This window comes from Anomaloglossus baeobatrachus, chromosome 5, assembly GCF_048569485.1.
Source record: "Anomaloglossus baeobatrachus isolate aAnoBae1 chromosome 5, aAnoBae1.hap1, whole genome shotgun sequence".
Classification (NCBI taxonomy): Eukaryota; Metazoa; Chordata; class Amphibia; order Anura; family Aromobatidae; genus Anomaloglossus; species Anomaloglossus baeobatrachus.
This window is the reverse complement of record NC_134357.1, coordinates 296203272-296220399: the sequence shown is the minus strand read 5'-3', so window position 1 is coordinate 296220399 and position 17128 is coordinate 296203272. Positions and strand designations below refer to the sequence as shown.

At 43.5% G+C, this 17128-nt stretch overlaps 1 protein-coding gene across 2 annotated transcripts in view; it reads right to left on the bottom strand.

Moving 5' to 3' along the window:
* The window catches only part of UNC13D (unc-13 homolog D), a 174067-nt gene that overhangs the window by 115415 nt on the left and 41524 nt on the right, over positions 1–17128 (bottom strand). The window contains exon 1 of one of the 2 annotated variants that reach the window (XM_075349606.1): positions 10007–10284. The exons of the other annotated variant lie outside the window; for it this stretch is intronic. Coding sequence (XP_075205721.1) covers positions 10007–10060 — 54 coding nt within the window. The 5' untranslated portion in view covers positions 10061–10284. Of the gene's footprint in view, positions 1–10006; positions 10285–17128 lie in introns of those variants that run through there. 2 annotated transcript variants of the gene reach the window in all.

The window sequence follows — 17128 nt, the reverse complement described above, 5'->3', positions numbered from 1 at the left end:
CATTTTTTACATAGTTTTCTTTTAAAAAAGCATTTTGATTGTGCAAAGCAGTGAAGCATTTAAAAATGGTATTACAATTACCTTCAGAATCAAGTTATACAGCACAGTGAATGCTGAACAAGCTCCGAAAAAATTGGAGAATAGTATTTTAGAGGCTTAGATAAATTCATTATTGACAAAACACACTATATACACATATAGGGCTCCATATACCTCTTTTCTGTTTCTCCCTGCTCTACGATGGATAGAACTATAATTAATCACTTTTTGAAGACTGTAAAGATCCCCAAACACATTAGAGCAACGTGATGATTTTGGTGGGTAAGGCCAACCATCTGATGTATATGGGGCCCCTTAAAGGGGTTTGCTTCTTTTACATTGATGGCATAAACTTAGGATAGCAGTATCCGGCAGCGGCCATTATCAGAACACGAGGCAGCTCCGGAACTGAGCATTTCCGGCTGCCTGCTGCTGCCGCCAGGACCGAGACCAGCTGATCGATGAGGGGTGCCGGGTGCAGGACCCTGTCCGATCAGACATTTTTCATCTATCCTAAGGATAGGCTATCAATGTAAAAGTAGGGGACAACCTCTTTAATTCTTCTCTAACAGATGATTTTTAGAGAAAGAAACTGATGAAATGCTAACCAAATCCTGATGAGACACTGATCAAAAACATTGATGAGATGCAAGATGATTTTGTAGATGAGAAAAATCACTAATGTCTGAATGAGTCCTTAGTGGCATACAAGTGTAAGGGGGTGGTGAAAAGAAGATGCACACAGCTATGACGACTCAGCGTCAATAAGGAAAATCTGTCCACTTGTGCGGGGCTGAGCTATCATTAAAGGAGTTGTCCGACATTAACTTACCAAAAAATGTTGAGTTTATCTGTGCTGTATTGTCATATAAAACACCCCTACATTGTTATTTTTTGTTTTCTAACTTTTGTTCCTCTTGAATTATCTCTTTATTCTCTGCAGCTCTTTGTTTACATTCAGCTCCAACAAACTGACCTCTTCCTGTGCAAAACCTCACAGTCAGAGCTGGCACTGCCCGGCCTCAGTGTCCAGCTCCGCCCCAGTGTCCAGCCCCGCCCTCTGCCTGCCCTCTGCACACACATTCCCTGTCAGTATTCTGCCCCAGCACCTGACCTGTTATCACTCTAGCAATGAAAAAAACAGCCCCACATCGGGCTCTACACACACTCACACACACACACACACACACACACACAGGGCTCTGCGTCCCACACCACATCAGGCTCTGCAACCCTCCACCCACCCAAACACACACACACACACACACACATCGGGCTCTGCACCCCACATCACATCAGGCTCTGCAATCCTCCACACACACACACACACACACACCACACACACACATCGGGCTCTGCGCCCCACATCACATCAGGCTGTGCAACCCTCCCCCACCCACACACACACAAACACACACATGGCGCTCTATACCAACCCCCCCCTCACCATCTTTCTGTACCGACCCCTACCAACATAAGGCACACATGTGGGCTACATTCACATGACCGTTCCGTTTTTGCGGTCCGCAAAAAACGGCCTATTTTTTCACGGATGCATCCATGTGTCATCCATGTGCCTTCCGTTTTTTTTGCGTACCGCAAAAAAACGGAAGCAGCAAGAAAGATAAATAGATGAGTAGCTATAGAGATGAATAGATAGATATAGAGACAGAGCTAGAGGGATGAATGAATGAATGAATGAATAGAGGGATAGATAGATAGATAGACAGATAGATAATGGATAGATGAATAGATAGATGAATAGATAGATAGATGAGGAAGACCTATATAATGTCCCACCCACCTGCATATTCTAAGCTGGCACCCTTTTGTGACTTTCATGTGGCACTAAAGGGTGCTTACTGCTTAGCCTTGTATTTAGCCAAAAAAATAAATAAATGATTAAAAAAAAACCGACGTGGGGTCCCCCCTATCTTTTGTAGCCAGCTAGGGTAAACCAGATGGCTGCAGCCTGCAAACCACAGCTGGCAGCTTCACCTTGGCTGACGATCCAAAACAGAGGGCACCCCACGCTGTTATTTTAAATTAAATAAATAATTTAAAACAAAAAAAATGGGGTCCCCCCGCAAATTGGATCACCAGCCGAGGTAAAGCGGACAGCTGTGGTCTGGTATTCTCAGACTATGGAGGTCTACTGTTATTGGACACTCCCCAGCCTAAAAATAGCAGGGCGCAGCCGCCCCAGAAGTGGCGCATCCATTAGATGTGCCAATCCTGGCGCTTTTCCCCAACTCATCCCATTGCCCTGGTGCGGTGGCAAACGGGGTAATATATGGGGTTGATGCCAGATGTGTAATGTCACCTGGCATCAAGCCCTGGGGTTAGTGATGTCACATGTCTATCAGATACCCGACATCACCAACCCAGTCAATAATAAAAAAAATAGACAACAAAAAAAGTTTTATTTGAAAAAACACTCCCCAAAACATTCCCTCTTTCACAAATTTATTGAAAAGAACAATCAAATCCGGGTCCGGCGTAATCCAATAAGGGGGACACATGACTATCAATACCATAGTCACTGTCCCAGTCAATGAAGAACAGAATGTTCCCCATTGGCTGGGAGAGTCATGACGAACGCTGCTGTCAGGAGACAGATGAGATCATTACCTGCTGTGACGATCTCCTCTTCACTCCTGTCAGCGATGTCGCTGACTTCTATGCCCGCCGCATTCTCAGCAGTATCGCCCGTGACGTCACCGCTAGTGACATGAGAATGCAGCGGGCACAGGTGACAGTAACAGTAGTGAAGAGAAGAGCGTTACAGCAGGTAATGATCTCATCTGCCTCCTAGCAGCAGCGCTCTTCATCCCCACGGCTGCCTGCACTGCAAAGCTGCATGCGGGCAGACACACAGTGCAATAAAGGCAGCCGTGGGGCTGGAGTGGGACACAGACTGCACGGGCACTCCTGCTATCCTGAGCAGGGTGCCCGGTGCTGGCGGTGACACCGTGTGCGGGGAGAGTACGGGGTGCGAGGGAATGTGTGGGAGGGTGCAGGGAAGGGGGTGGGGACTCCACGCACTGTACCTGCCCAGTAGGGCGGCAACATGCTGTTCCCAGATTTGCATGTCAACATAGTCCTGCCCATGTTGACATGAAATGACCGGAAGCAGCAAAATCGTGGCAGGAGCGGTCACATGACCACTCTGTGCTGGGGGAGAGGGGCTGACAGCAGGGCAGGTAAGTGGTCTCTATCTACTTACCTGCCCCAATGTAGCCCAATAGGGTAATAATAAAAAAAAAAGTCAAAATAAGCCGGATAACCCCTTTAATTATGCCAGATGTATTGTTCCTTTGTTCAGTAAGTCAAGGGACATGAGCCATTGTTTCATGTGTGAGACTGTACGGTCCCCCTTTTTACGTGCTGTGGTGTACTAGTCTGTATGAATTGGAAGACAATAATGCAGTCTAATTGAACTAGCGAACAACAAGGAAAGAGAAATATTTATCTCCCTCCAATCCTGTGGGGCACAATGTTCTGAAATGGGACCTCAGGGATATAAAAAAGGGCCTGCTCCTGTTACCTGTGTGATTTTAGGGAGCATGCAATGGAAAAACAAGGGATGGAGGGCATCAGCTCAAATAATAAAGGGATCACCACGGGCACTAAACAAGCCAACAAGTTAGAAGGAAGAAAAAGAAGTGCCAAAAAGATGGTATCACCAAAAATCAAATATTATTATGCAAGGATAAATATAATACAAAAGACAAACAGATACACCAAAAGGGTTAAAAACATGTAAAATCAGAAAGAAACCCAAAGACCAAATAACCAACTTCAGGAAGAACCCACAAACCGAACACAAACTTCAGGAAGAACACGAAAACCGAATACAGACTTCAGGAGGAACCTGAAGACTGAACACCAGCTATCAACTTTAGGAGTAACCTGAATACCGACTTCATAAGGAACCTGAACACCAATGACCAATCATCGACTCCAGAGCAGTATCTGAGGGACTCGGGCCATTGCTTACTGGGAAGACGTATGGCACTAGGCAAAAGAAGTTACTAAGTTTAGACTTGTGTCGTAGCGGCTTGTGTTGGGCCTGTGCTCCGATTATATATCTATATCTATCTATCTATCTATCTATCTATCTATCTATCTATCTATCTATATATATATCTATATATATATCTATATATATATATATATATATATATATATATACACACACACACATACATATACAAATATATATACATACAGTATATATATTTTGTGCAAAAAAACAAAACAACAATTTTAATTGGGTACACAGACAAGCACAATTTAAAACAGTAAAACATCTAAAAACATCCACTGGCGAGTGGGAAAAGGTCGGGATGCATGGCCAGTAATTAGGGAAAAGGGCTTTCTAGATATTGATGATATGGTCAGGTATAATCAAACATGAAGAAAATGTGAAAAGCGCAAGTATATATCTATATATATCTAGTTATAAGTACCATACCAACATGAAAAGATAAGGAAATATACATCAAAGATGAGGAAACCATATTTACCTTAAAGTGCTAGTGCATATGAATAAGAGACTATGGAGGAGAGTTCCAAGGCCATAGGGTACCCCCGGACGGATCGGGGGAAGATCCTCCCTGAAGAAGCATGCAACATGTAGCGAAACGCGCGTAGGTGGTCCTGCGATCCGGTCCGGGGGTACCCTATGGCCTAGGAACTCTCCTCTATAGTCTCTTATTCATATGCTTGTCTGTGTACTAATAAAATTGTTGTTTTGTTTTTTGCACAAAATACTTTTGTCTTCAGTTTGTATAATCGAGTAGTGCACACATTGGCCTAGCTATACCAAGGCTAATCCGGTGAAATTATGGTTAGCCCATTCATGAAAAATTTGTTATTAATATATATATATATATACAGTTAGGTCCAGAAATATTTGGACAGTGACACAAGTTTTGTTATTTTACCTGTTTACAAAAACATGTTCAGAAATACAATTATATATATAATATGGGCTGAAAGTGCACACTCCCAGCTGCAATATGAGAGTTTTCACATCCAAATCGGAGAAAGGGTTTAGGAATCATAGCTCTGTAATGCATAGCCTCCTCTTTTTCAAGGGACCAAAAGTAATTGGACAAGGGACTCTAAGGGCTGCAATTAACTCTGAAGGCGTCTCCCTCATTAACCTGTAATCAATGAAGTACTTAAAAGGTCTGGGGTTGATTACAGGTGTGTGGTTTTGCATTTGGAAGCTGTTGCTGTGACCAGACAACATGCGGTCTAAGGAACTCACAATTGAGGTGAAGCAGAACATCCTGAGGCTGAAAAAAAGAAAAAATCCATCAGAGAGATAGCAGACATGCTTGGAGTAGCAAAATCAACAGTCGGGTACATTCTGAGAAAAAAGGAATTGACTGGTGAGCTTGGGAACTCAAAAAGGCCTGGGCGTCCACGGATGACAACAGTGGTGAATGATCGCCGCATACTTTCTTTGGTGAAGAAGAACCCGTTCACAACATCAACTGAAGTCCAGAACACTCTCAGTGAAGTAGGTGTATCTGTCTCTAAGTCAACAGTAAAGAGAAGACTCCATGAAAGTAAATACAAAGGGTTCACATCTAGATGCAAACCATTCATCAATTCCAAAAATAGACAGGCCAGAGTTAAATTTGCTGAAAAACACCTCATGAAGCCAGCTCAGTTCTGGAAAAGTATTCTATGGACAGATGAGACAAAGATCAACCTGTACCAGAATGATGGGAAGAAAAAAGTTTGGAGAAGAAAGGGAACGGCACATGATCCAAGGCACACCACATCCTCTGTAAAACATGGTGGAGGCAACGTGATGGCATGGGCATGCATGGCTTTCAATGGCACTGGGTCACTTGTGTTTATTGATGACATAACAGCAGACAAGAGTAGCCGGATGAATTCTGAAGTGTACCGGGATATACTTTCAGCCCAGATTCAGCCAAATGCCGCAAAGTTGATCGGACGGCGCTTCATAGTACAGATGGACAATGACCCCAAACATACAGCCAAAGCTACCCAGGAGTTCATGAGTGCAAAAAAGTGGAACATTCTGCAATGGCCAAGTCAATGACCAGATCTTAACCCAATTGAGCATGCATTTCACTTGCTCAAATCCAGACTTAAGACGGAAAGACCCACAAACAAGCAAGACCTGAAGGCTGCGGCTGTAAAGGCCTGGCAAAGCATTAAGAAGGAGGAAACCCAGCGTTTGGTGATGTTCATGGGTTCCAGACTTAAGGCAGTGATTGCCTCCAAAGGATTCGCAACAAAATATTGAAAATAAAAATATTTTGTTTGGGTTTGGTTTATTTGTCCAATTTCTTTTGACCTCCTAAAATGTGGAGTGTTTGTAAAGAAATGTGTACAATTCCTACAATTTCTATCAGATATTTTTGTTCAAACCTTCAAATTAAACGTTACAATCTGCACATGAATTCTGTTGTAGAGGTTTCATTTCAAATCCAATGTGGTGGCATGCAGAGCCCAACTCGCGAAAATTGTGTCACTGTCCAAATATTTCTGGACCTAACTGTATATATATTATATATATATATATATATATATACACACATACACATATATATATATATATATATATATATATATATATATATATGTAGTGATGAGGGTAGGGGTGACACTGACGGTATAATAACGTTGGTAATATTTGTTATCTGGTGTCTAAGTAGCTGCATGCATGGATATTGCATAATTACTTTGTTCATTATTGACTGTGTTTTGCTCTGTTTTCCTATTAGTCACCTGTACTGTCCTTTGCTTATATTTTATGCTGCAATCTCCCTGATACTGTAAAATACATAAATAAGGCTAGTTTCACACTTGCGTTCAGCGGAGTCCGTCACTATGGAGAATAGCGCAGTTCGTTAACGCACTGCACTATTCTCCATAGACTTGTATGGATGACGCACTGTAACGCAAGTGTCAGCGTTGCATCCGCCGGACGACGTCGTTATTTTGACGCTGCGTCGGGCGGAAGGAACGCAGTATGTAATGTTTTTTTGAGCAGCGGAATCCTTTGGATTTCACTGCGCATGCTCTCTCTGGCTCCCTCCACCCGTAACCAGGGTACACATCGGGTAACCAAGGAACCCTGGTTACGTGTGCCGGGAGCCCGACACTTCCCTGCTCGGCTCCGCCCCCTCCCCACACTCCGTATGTATACACACACACACAATCGCACGCACGCACACACACACAATCGCACGCACACACACACACACACACTCTCACACTCACTCACCTGTCCCCCAGCGATGCAGTCCCCGCGGCACTGACGTCCTCAGCCATGGCCCTGCTCGGCTCCACCCACCGCACTCCGCCCCCGCTCCCGCCCCCGCACACATTGTCGGCGACCGAACGATCAGCTGATCACCCAGCGGCCGAGTACTGTGACTGATCAGCTGATCACCCGGCGGCCGGCTACTGTGAGTGATCGGCTTATCACCCGGCAGCCGGCTACTGTGAGTGATCGGCTGATCACCCGGTGGCCGGCTACTGTTAGTGATCGGCTGATCACCCGGCGGCCGGCTACTGTGAGTGATCGGCTGATCACCCGGCGGCCGGCTACTGTGAGTGAGCGGCTGATCACCCAGTGGCCGGCTACTGTGAGTGAGCAGCTGATCACCCGGTGGCCGGCTACTGTTAGTGATCGGCTGATCACCCGGCGGCCGGCTACTGTGAGTGATCGGCTGATCACCCGGAGGCCGGCTACTGTGAGTGAGCGGCTGATCACCCGGTGGCCGGCTACTGTTAGTGATCAGCTGATCACCCGGCGGCGGACTACTGTTAGCGATCAGCTGATCGTTCACAATAGTCTGCCGACGGTAAAACTGTAAAAAAAAACCAAAAAAAACCAAAACGAATTACGTTGTTTTGCAGCATCCGTTGCATCCGTTGTGCCACTATATGCAACACATCCATTGCATCCATCACACAACGCAATGCAACGGATGCCGTTCAACGCAAGTGTGAAACTAGCCTAAATACCCATTGTTGAATCACCACTGAGTAGACTTTACTGCGTTCACACAAGGTTTAGGCAAAAACATTTAGCTGTCTTGGGCTAAACTTGACCTCTTGGTTCCACCAGGAGACTGTTTGTTTTCTTTACAGTTGCTTAAAAGGGTTGTCCCTTTTCCAGAAACTTCTGTCCACAGGCACATCTAATGTAGGTGTAAAAGAAGAAACTAGGCTTTACCTACCCTCCCTAGGTCCAGTGCCATGTCTCTGCTGCTGCCCAGTTAATGTTGCTTGGCTGCAATGGGGAAATCACGTCAACATAATTGAAACCCAATCAGTGGCTCTGCCAATGTAGACGGCTCAAGGGTCTGAGCTCACTGATTGGCTGCAGCACTTTCATCTTTAGGTCTTCTTTACACATAGAAGCCAATGTATCCAGATTGGTGTTTTGTATGGTAAAGTGTTCTCTGGAGTAAGAAGTCTCTAATTCATTATGGCTCAGCTATCAGAGGTTACGCTCCAGCATAAGGATTGTATGGACTGAGGTAAATGTCTGTTGTAATACACACCACTTTGTAATATAAATCATGATGAATATGTTGGTCCGTACATGGCTTTGCCCCCTGCCACTAAGCCCTGCTAACTTTACAAAAAGATTGGGGTGCTTGGAAAAAAAACACCCAAAGTTGTAAAATTTATAAGCAAATACGAACTGTACAAATATTATTTACCATTTCAAATAGTTTTCGGCTATTTTTCGGTGCAAATTAATTAATCGGGTTCATAGTGTTCAATTAACAGCTATCTACCCTGATACTCTGTAAACATACACATTTCAGGGTTGCCAACTTGCTTTTTAATTTTTTTTTCTGGATAACTTACCTAAAAATTATGGGCAATCAACATTTTTATGACCAAATTAGAAAATCATAATACATCAAGAGGATTTTACAGTATATCAATATATTGAGTGCCAGTGTTGGACTGGGCTATGAATGGATTCCACAAGGCCCACCCTACTGCTACTTTACATGGAATTTTTAGCTATTCATACACATGCCTTATACACATGTATACAATATAGTATGTAGAAGAATGAATGTAAAACAGTCTGGAAAACAGAGGTGACACCTCTCCTGTAGCGGTGATAATATCAGTGACACCTCTACTGAGGAGTTATCAATCGACTCACCCTTTCTACAAAGGTGTCAGTTTGACTCCAATACCTAGCACCAGCACAGCAAGGGGAAGGAACGAGTGTGCTGTTGTGTATGTGGATAGCCGGTCAGTGCATAGCAGTGCTGGGGCAAACGGGAAAAGGCCTTGTCAGTGCTGACCAGGTCAATTACTTATCAATGCTGACCATGTCTCAGGCCACCAGGAGACTCACCGGCTTCCGAGTGGGCCAGTTCAAGTTGGTCTACCTCCCATTAAACTAATATGAACACATTACCAAAATTCACTGTGAGATGTAAAATGAAGATAATTACAAAATAAGGGGTAGAAGCCCCTCCAGATTAAAAAAAAAAAAAATCACGGATGCATCAATTTTTGTATGGTAAAGGCAATGAAGTGCCCTATTTTTATGAACTGTCCAAGAATTTTTGGATGGTTGTCAACCCTAACTCATCAGCTGACTATACATAAATGTATATTGATATCAGTTGAGGAAGGAAATAATCTTCTGGCCTAGTATAAACAATACAATCCTCATATTATTAATGCCACTTCCCTAAACCCAACATCTACTGGCACAAAAGGTCCTTTGTGATTTTGACCAACTTTGATCTATCATTGTGAGCTTTAGAGGGATAGCAAGAACTTGAGTTGGTGGAAATTCTCTTCGGGAACCTATAAAGGCGACAGAGCTGATTCTGTTACGCAAAGTGCAATCAAATTATGATAGGATTGTAAGGACAGAAAGGAAAATAGGTAATAACGTACAAAAACATAAGTGATTATAACTTACCTCAGAGTTATTTTCAGGTGGTGAATCATCACTCGAGATGTCTGGGGAATCCATATGTAATACAAAAAAATGTTCTACAGACGCTATTATTTCATTGGGCACCGTCCTGCCCAGATAATCAGGCGCGTGTGACTGTGTAGCTATTACGGATATGTACGATGACTACTCTAATATATCCCTTTGTGCATTCACAGTATAAAGATTTCAGCTACTGGACTGCTCAGAACAAATGCACACCGCCACCCTTGATGATGGCCACATACTTGGTCCTCACAACTGTCTTGTTTCTAGCAGTTCTGGTCCTCACTCATCTAGTGTTTCTCATAATTCTACAGTTTCAAAGAGGAAACCACAAGTTTATCTGTTGTGAGGAAGTGAAGCAGTAAGCGTATGATATATCGGACTGACATAGACTTGTTGGGAAGGAAGAAAGCCCCTAAATCTATTGCCTTAACCCCTCATTGATCAAACTATTACAACAAAAAAACCTAACTTAATATCCGGTTGGGTTTACATGCAACTAATTGGGATGTACATGAAACACTAGATGCAGCTTCACAGGGTCATGTAAAATTACTCACTTTTTTACAAAAAAAAATTCACAAAAGATAAGAAAAAAAAAACGAGTAACTAAAATCACACATAAGTCACGTTATAATGCTTAGGTCACATGACTTTCTTACACTGGAGTCAGTCTTAGCTACAAGTCCTCTGACTCCTAGGCTATCGGGAAAAGGCAAACATAACATTTGATAATATGGTAAAAATAAATATAACTGAAGGTGATGAATTGTTCCTCAAGGTTTCAATACTTTATATCCAGATGAACCGGTGGAGAATATGACAAATATGTACTTCTCAGGCTAGGGTCACACAACCATAGATTCTCTCACCCGAGAGAATTGGGTCGATTATGTTTACCACACTCCTGATCAAAATTTCATCTGAGCATAGTGAGATCCAGATCCAATTCTCTCAGATGAAAGAATCCGAATGCACTGCGAGAAGAAAATGGAGAACAAAATTTCTCCATTTTCTCCATTCTGTGAGTCTGCGTAAATCAGACTGCACTCAGAGGTCATCCAAGTGCAGTCCGATGTTTTCCATGCAGCCATAGACTTGCATCTTGGCTGATATCTTTTGACTTGGCCATGATGCTACACAATGAAGCAGTGTGTTTCAGGTGTGCATTCCAAAGACATGAGATCATCATATGGGCTGTCCCATATTGTTTAAAGGCATAGTCCTCTTAGTGTATGTAAACTTTTGACTTTTCAGAAAGTAATAAAAACATTCTTTCTCCCTCGCTCTCTCTCATTATTCTGGCATTTGGCAAATTCATACAATTAAGTAATTAACAGGAAGTGAGTGGCGGCTGCAGTGCTCATTTCTTGTTAATTACTTAAACGTCTGAAGGTGGGCAGAAGGAAGCCAGCACTGATTGGTCTTGGGGCTTGCTTGTCATAACAATGTCACGTGGGCCCCGGTGACTCGAGTTCCAACATCACTGGAACTGTGCCAGCACAGGAGGTGAATATAGGCTTAGTTATTTTTATGGGGGCACACATGGGGAATGAGAAGGGGTTGTCCAACTAGTGGCTAACCCTTTTAAGCATATACCGGAATATTACTTGGTGAATTGATATGAACAATCCGAACACGAATAGTTAATATTCACTCATCCCTACAATTAAACATTAATAGAAGTGACTAAAACCAATAGAAAATCTTCCGAAGATAGTCAGAGAGCATGAAATAAATGAAAGAAAATGGAAGCATCACACCAAAGAATTGTGCAGATTATTGGACTATGAACTGAAACATGGGCCAATAAAGTCCTAGAATTTGCACTATTTTTTGGGAGTTCTGCTTCCACTTTTTGTCTTTACTATTCTGGTTTGGCTTATGCCTGGGAAGCATTGCACCCTCATGTACTCCGTCCTTTTTTGATATATAATTGGTGCTGCTTTTTTTCCTTCTCTAGATATTTTCCTATATAGATATGACCTGACAGCAAAAGCATAAGAGGACGTGGCATTGTTTTTAAGAAGTTCCTCCAGATATGTTGTAATTAGTGGTGTAAATGGTGATAACATTATATATGCAAGTAAAGACAGTATGAGCCAAAGTCCTTACACCCAAGACTAAATTCATACAAAACATGGATCACTAAAGACAGCATATGAGGCAGCAACTCAGTGTTTTGACTGGCACAATCCTCATGCTTTATTGACACCTGCATTAGCAATTTCAGTTTTTGCACTATGTTTTAGGCCCGTTTCACACGTCAGTGAAAAACACAGACGTTTTTCACTGGCGTGTAATACACGCACATGTCCCTCCATGTGCCGTGAATCACGGCACACATGGGTTGTCTAAGTGCAATCCGGGCTCCGTTCTCCGTGGCCCGTGATTGCACTTAGAGATTAACTCACCTGTGCGCGCTCCCGCTGTCCATGGTGCTGATCGCTCTCGCGGTGCAGCATCCGGCCAGCGCTGACCCCCGCAGCAGCTGCTTCGGGGTCGGCTGTGTCGTGCATCATGAATATGCGCGACAGTAATGAGCCGGCTCAGAAGCAGCAGGGAGAACAGGCTGCAGAGGACATCGCTTGAGCCGGGTGAGTAAAAATGATTTTTATTTTAAAAGCACGTTTTTTTCTGGCCCGTGTCTCACGGATCACACCACTGCGTGGTCCGTGGGACATCAGTGATGCCAGAAAAAAATGGACATGTCTCCGTGCGGCAATCACACACACGCGGGTACGCTGCACGGAGACATGGTCAGTGAAAAATCACTGATGTGTGAGCAGACCCATTCATTATAATGGGTCTGCGTATGTCAGTGATTCTGGTACGTTTAAAAAAAAGCACAAACGTACCAGAATCACTGACGTGTGAAAGAGGCCTTAGGAACAAAGAAACCAAATTCATTAAGAGCACAGATTCGTTATATGACGGATGCAAATGCCAGGCAAAGAACCCCATTGACTATAATATGGTGTGCGTAATTTATTGGGTCTTCTGTGGTGAGCTATGTGCCTTAGGCTGCTTTCACACTACGTCTTTTTAACATGCGTCCTGAACGTTTTTTTGCTGCAAAAGCGGATCCTGCTTTTACAGCAAAAAATGCATGCAAACGCATGTGTTACTTTGCAGGATCCTGTCACTGGATGTTTAGGGGCGGGCATTGGAGTCATGTGATCGGGAGTGATGGGAACTAAACGTGCCAGACTGGGAGCCAGCTTCTGACAACTGCGGAGGTTCGTAACCAAGGTAAACATCGGGTATACTTGCTTGGATACCCGATATTTACTTTGGTTACGAGCGTCTGCAGCTGCTAGGAGCCGGCTCCCTGCACACGTTACCAACGTAAACATCGGGTAACTAATATAAGTGGCATCCGCCGAAACTGACGTCCGTCGGGTGGGGGGCTCCAGTGAGTGTAATATGGTGTTCTATGGTGGGCTGTGTATACATATTGTTATAGGTATTATGATCTGTTTGGCCGCCTGGATGGTGGAGGGTCTCTGTGGAATTTCCTTAGATGGTGATATGTGAATCATACCCAATGGTAGGGGAATTAATATGGAGGTTGTTACCATTGTCTGATAGGTGTCCCCGGACACTCTCCACCACCATTATTATCATTATTGTCAGCACTATTGTGGTTGGTTGACACCACCGTTGTATGCCCCTCTTTGTATGCTTATCCCCATGCCTTGCACTTGCACCAATAAATATATATTTTCAAATTGCATTGGATGTTTGATCGCTTCCTTTTTTCTGTTGTTTTATACTTGCTTGGATACCCAATATTTACTTTGGTTACGAGCGTCTGCAGCTGCTAGGAGCCGGGCTCCCTGCACACGTAACCAACGTAAACATCGGGTAACTAAGATAAGTGGTTACCCGATATTTACCTTGGTTACAAGTGTCCGCAGCTCTCAGGTGGGGGAGAGGGAGGGGGAGAGACAGAGAGGTAGGAGAGAGAGAGACTGATCACGAGGCTGGTTTCTGTGCATGCTCAGTAGAGCAAGCAGGATCCTGCCTATCAGCATGCCAGCGTTCACATGCGTTTGCATGCTGTTTAGGCAGGATCCAGCAATTTGCAGTATTTGGACGCAGCTCAAAAACGCTACATGTAGCGTTTTTGAAAGATGCTAAAAAACTGCAAGTCGCTGGATCCTCACTATAACGCACCCAAACGCAGGTGAACGCATGTTAACGCGAGTCCATTGCAAATGCATTGAAATGAAAACGCATTTGCACTGGATCCGTTTTTGCGTTAAAAAAACGTTCAGGACGCATGTTAAAAAGACGTAGTGTGAAAGCAGCCTTACATATGCCTTTGAGGCAGTTTCCATGGGTTAGGAGTAGGGTTGAGCGGATCCAGACTGTGAAACTCCGGATCTGCCCGGTATTGCCGCATCCATTAGATGTGACAATCCCAAAGCTTCACCGCTTCTTCCCATTGCACTGGTGCGGTGGCAATCAGGGTAATGAGGGGTTAATAACAGTGCACAGCTGCTACTAAACCCTAGGTTGTGATGGCACAGGTGTCTGAGATACCTGTATCACTAATCTATAAGTGAAAGTAAATAAACACAGACACCAAAAAAATCCTTTATTTGGAATAAAATACAAAAACACATCCTCTTTCCCCACTTTATTAACCCCAAAATCACCCCTCCAGGTCAAAACTAATCCACACGAGGTCCCATGGATATTCAGTTCTGCTATATCTGAATATCACAGCGAGCGGCCATAGAACACGAACGCTCGCTGTGAGCTCCAGAGAATGAATGAGCTGCGAAATGAGTGGTGACATCACTCAGGTCATTTGCGGTCACAGCTGGAGGTTGCCACGGTCCTTCACATGTGATCGCAGGTAATTTGACCTCAGTGGAAGTCACTGAGTTCACAGACCTGCATCTCCTAGCAGAAAATCACAGTTTTTTGGCCGAGGGATCCATATTTGGTGCTGAAATTTTTACAAAATATTCCTGCACCAAATCTACACCTACTGGCAAAAAAACCCTACGTTTTTTTACTAATTTTTTTGCCGTGGATTTTTGCCCAGGCTTTTTTCCGCTGTTTTGTGCCAGGAGAAGCACATTTGGTGGTGAAATCATCTGCACTGATTTCAGCACCAAATATGCACCTCCTTGCATAAAACCATAGCAAAACGCCTGGCAGAATTTTTTTTTTTTTTTTTTTTTTCATTTTTGGAAAAAAGTGTTTTTTTTCTTACGCATTGTTTTGCTGCGTTTTTTTCACCAGGCTTTTTGCTGTCATTTTGTGCGAGCAGGTGCACATTTGGTGGTAAAATCCTTTGCCTCAGATTTTAGCATCAAATTTACACCCCCTGGGAGAATTTTTTTTTTTTGCATTTTTTAGCCAAGGGATGCAAATTTGATGCTGAAATTTTGACACCATATTCCTGCATCTAATATACACCTCCTGACAAAAAAAAAGTGTTTTTTTATGCATTTTTGTGCCACGGATTTTGTTGCGTTTTTTTACCAGGCGTTTTGCTATGGTTTTGTGCAAGGAGGTGCATATTTGGTGGTGAAGTCGTCTGCACCAGATTTCAGCACCAAATTTTCACCTCCTGGCAGAATTTTTTATTTTTTTTTGCAATTTTGGGTCAAGGGATGCAAATTTGGTGCTGAAATTCTTACACTATATTCCTGCACCCAATATACAACTCCTGGCAAAGAAAAGCGATTTTTTTTTTTGCGCATTTTGTCCGCAGATTTTGCCGTGTTTTTTTGCCGCGGTTTTGTGCCAGTAGGTGCACATTTGGTGCTGAAATCATCTGCACCAGATTTCAGCACCAAACTTGCATATTTTGTTACTTTATAAAAAAACAGACGTGCGGTCCCCCCCAATTTTGATACCCAGCCAAGATAAATCCAGCAGAGGGCTGGTATTCTCAGCCCGCAGCCGCCCGATATTGCCGCATTTATTAGATTTGACAATCCTGGAGCTTTACCAGCTCTTCCCATTGCCCTGGTGCAGTGGCAATCTGGGTAATAGCAGGGGTTAATAACAGCGCACAGCTGCGACTAAACCCTAGGTTATGATGGCACAGGTGTCTATGAGATACCTGCATCACTAACCTTTACATGAAAGTAAATAAGTACAAACACAAAGAAACAATCCTTTATTTGGAATAAAATACAAAAACACAGCCTCTTTCACCACTTTATTAACCCCCAACACACCCCTCTAGGTCCGGCGTAATCCAAACGAGGTCCCACGCCGATTCCAGCTCTGCTACATCTCACAGCGAGTGGCCATAGAACACGACCACCAACTGTAAGTGTAAACTATGACTGAGCTGCGCTGAGCGATGACTGCAGGCAGACACTGTAACAAGCTGGTCTGACTGCAACCAATCACAGATGACAGGACGGCCGGTGGCAGGGAAAGCAGTGTGTATGCGATGAACCTAATGTGCAGTACAGGAAGTGACCCGGAAGTAGTTTGCCGCCATGACACACAGTCATGGCGGCAAGTAAGAAACTGTTGCTTGTTTTTTTTTATTTTCCCTTTAATTTCCTCAGTGCCGGAATACCAGCCCCCAGACTGCACGTAGTTTTTTTTTTTTAATTATATATATATACAGTAAAGACCAAAAGTTAGAAAACACCTCATTCAAAGAGTTTTCTTTATTTTCATGACTCTGAAAATTTTAGATTCACATTGAAGACATCAAAACTATGAATTAACACATGTGGAATAAAATACTGAACAAAAAAGTGTGAAACAACTGAAAATATGTTTTATATTCTAGGTTCTTCAAAGTAGCCACCTATTGCTTTGATTACTGCTTTGCACACTCTTGGCATTCTCTTGAGGAGCTTCAAGAGGTAGTCACCGGAAATGGTCTTCCAACAGTCTTGAAGGAGTTCCCAGAGATGCTTAGCACTTGTTAACCCTTTTGCCTTCACTCTGCAGTCCAGTTCACCCCAAAGCATCTCGATTGGGTTCAGGTCTGGTGACTGTGGAGGCCAGGTCATCTGGCGTAGCACCCCATCACTCTCCTTCTTAGTCAAGTAGCTGTTACACAGCCTGGACGTGTGTTTGGGGTCACTGTCCTGTTGAAAAATAAATGAT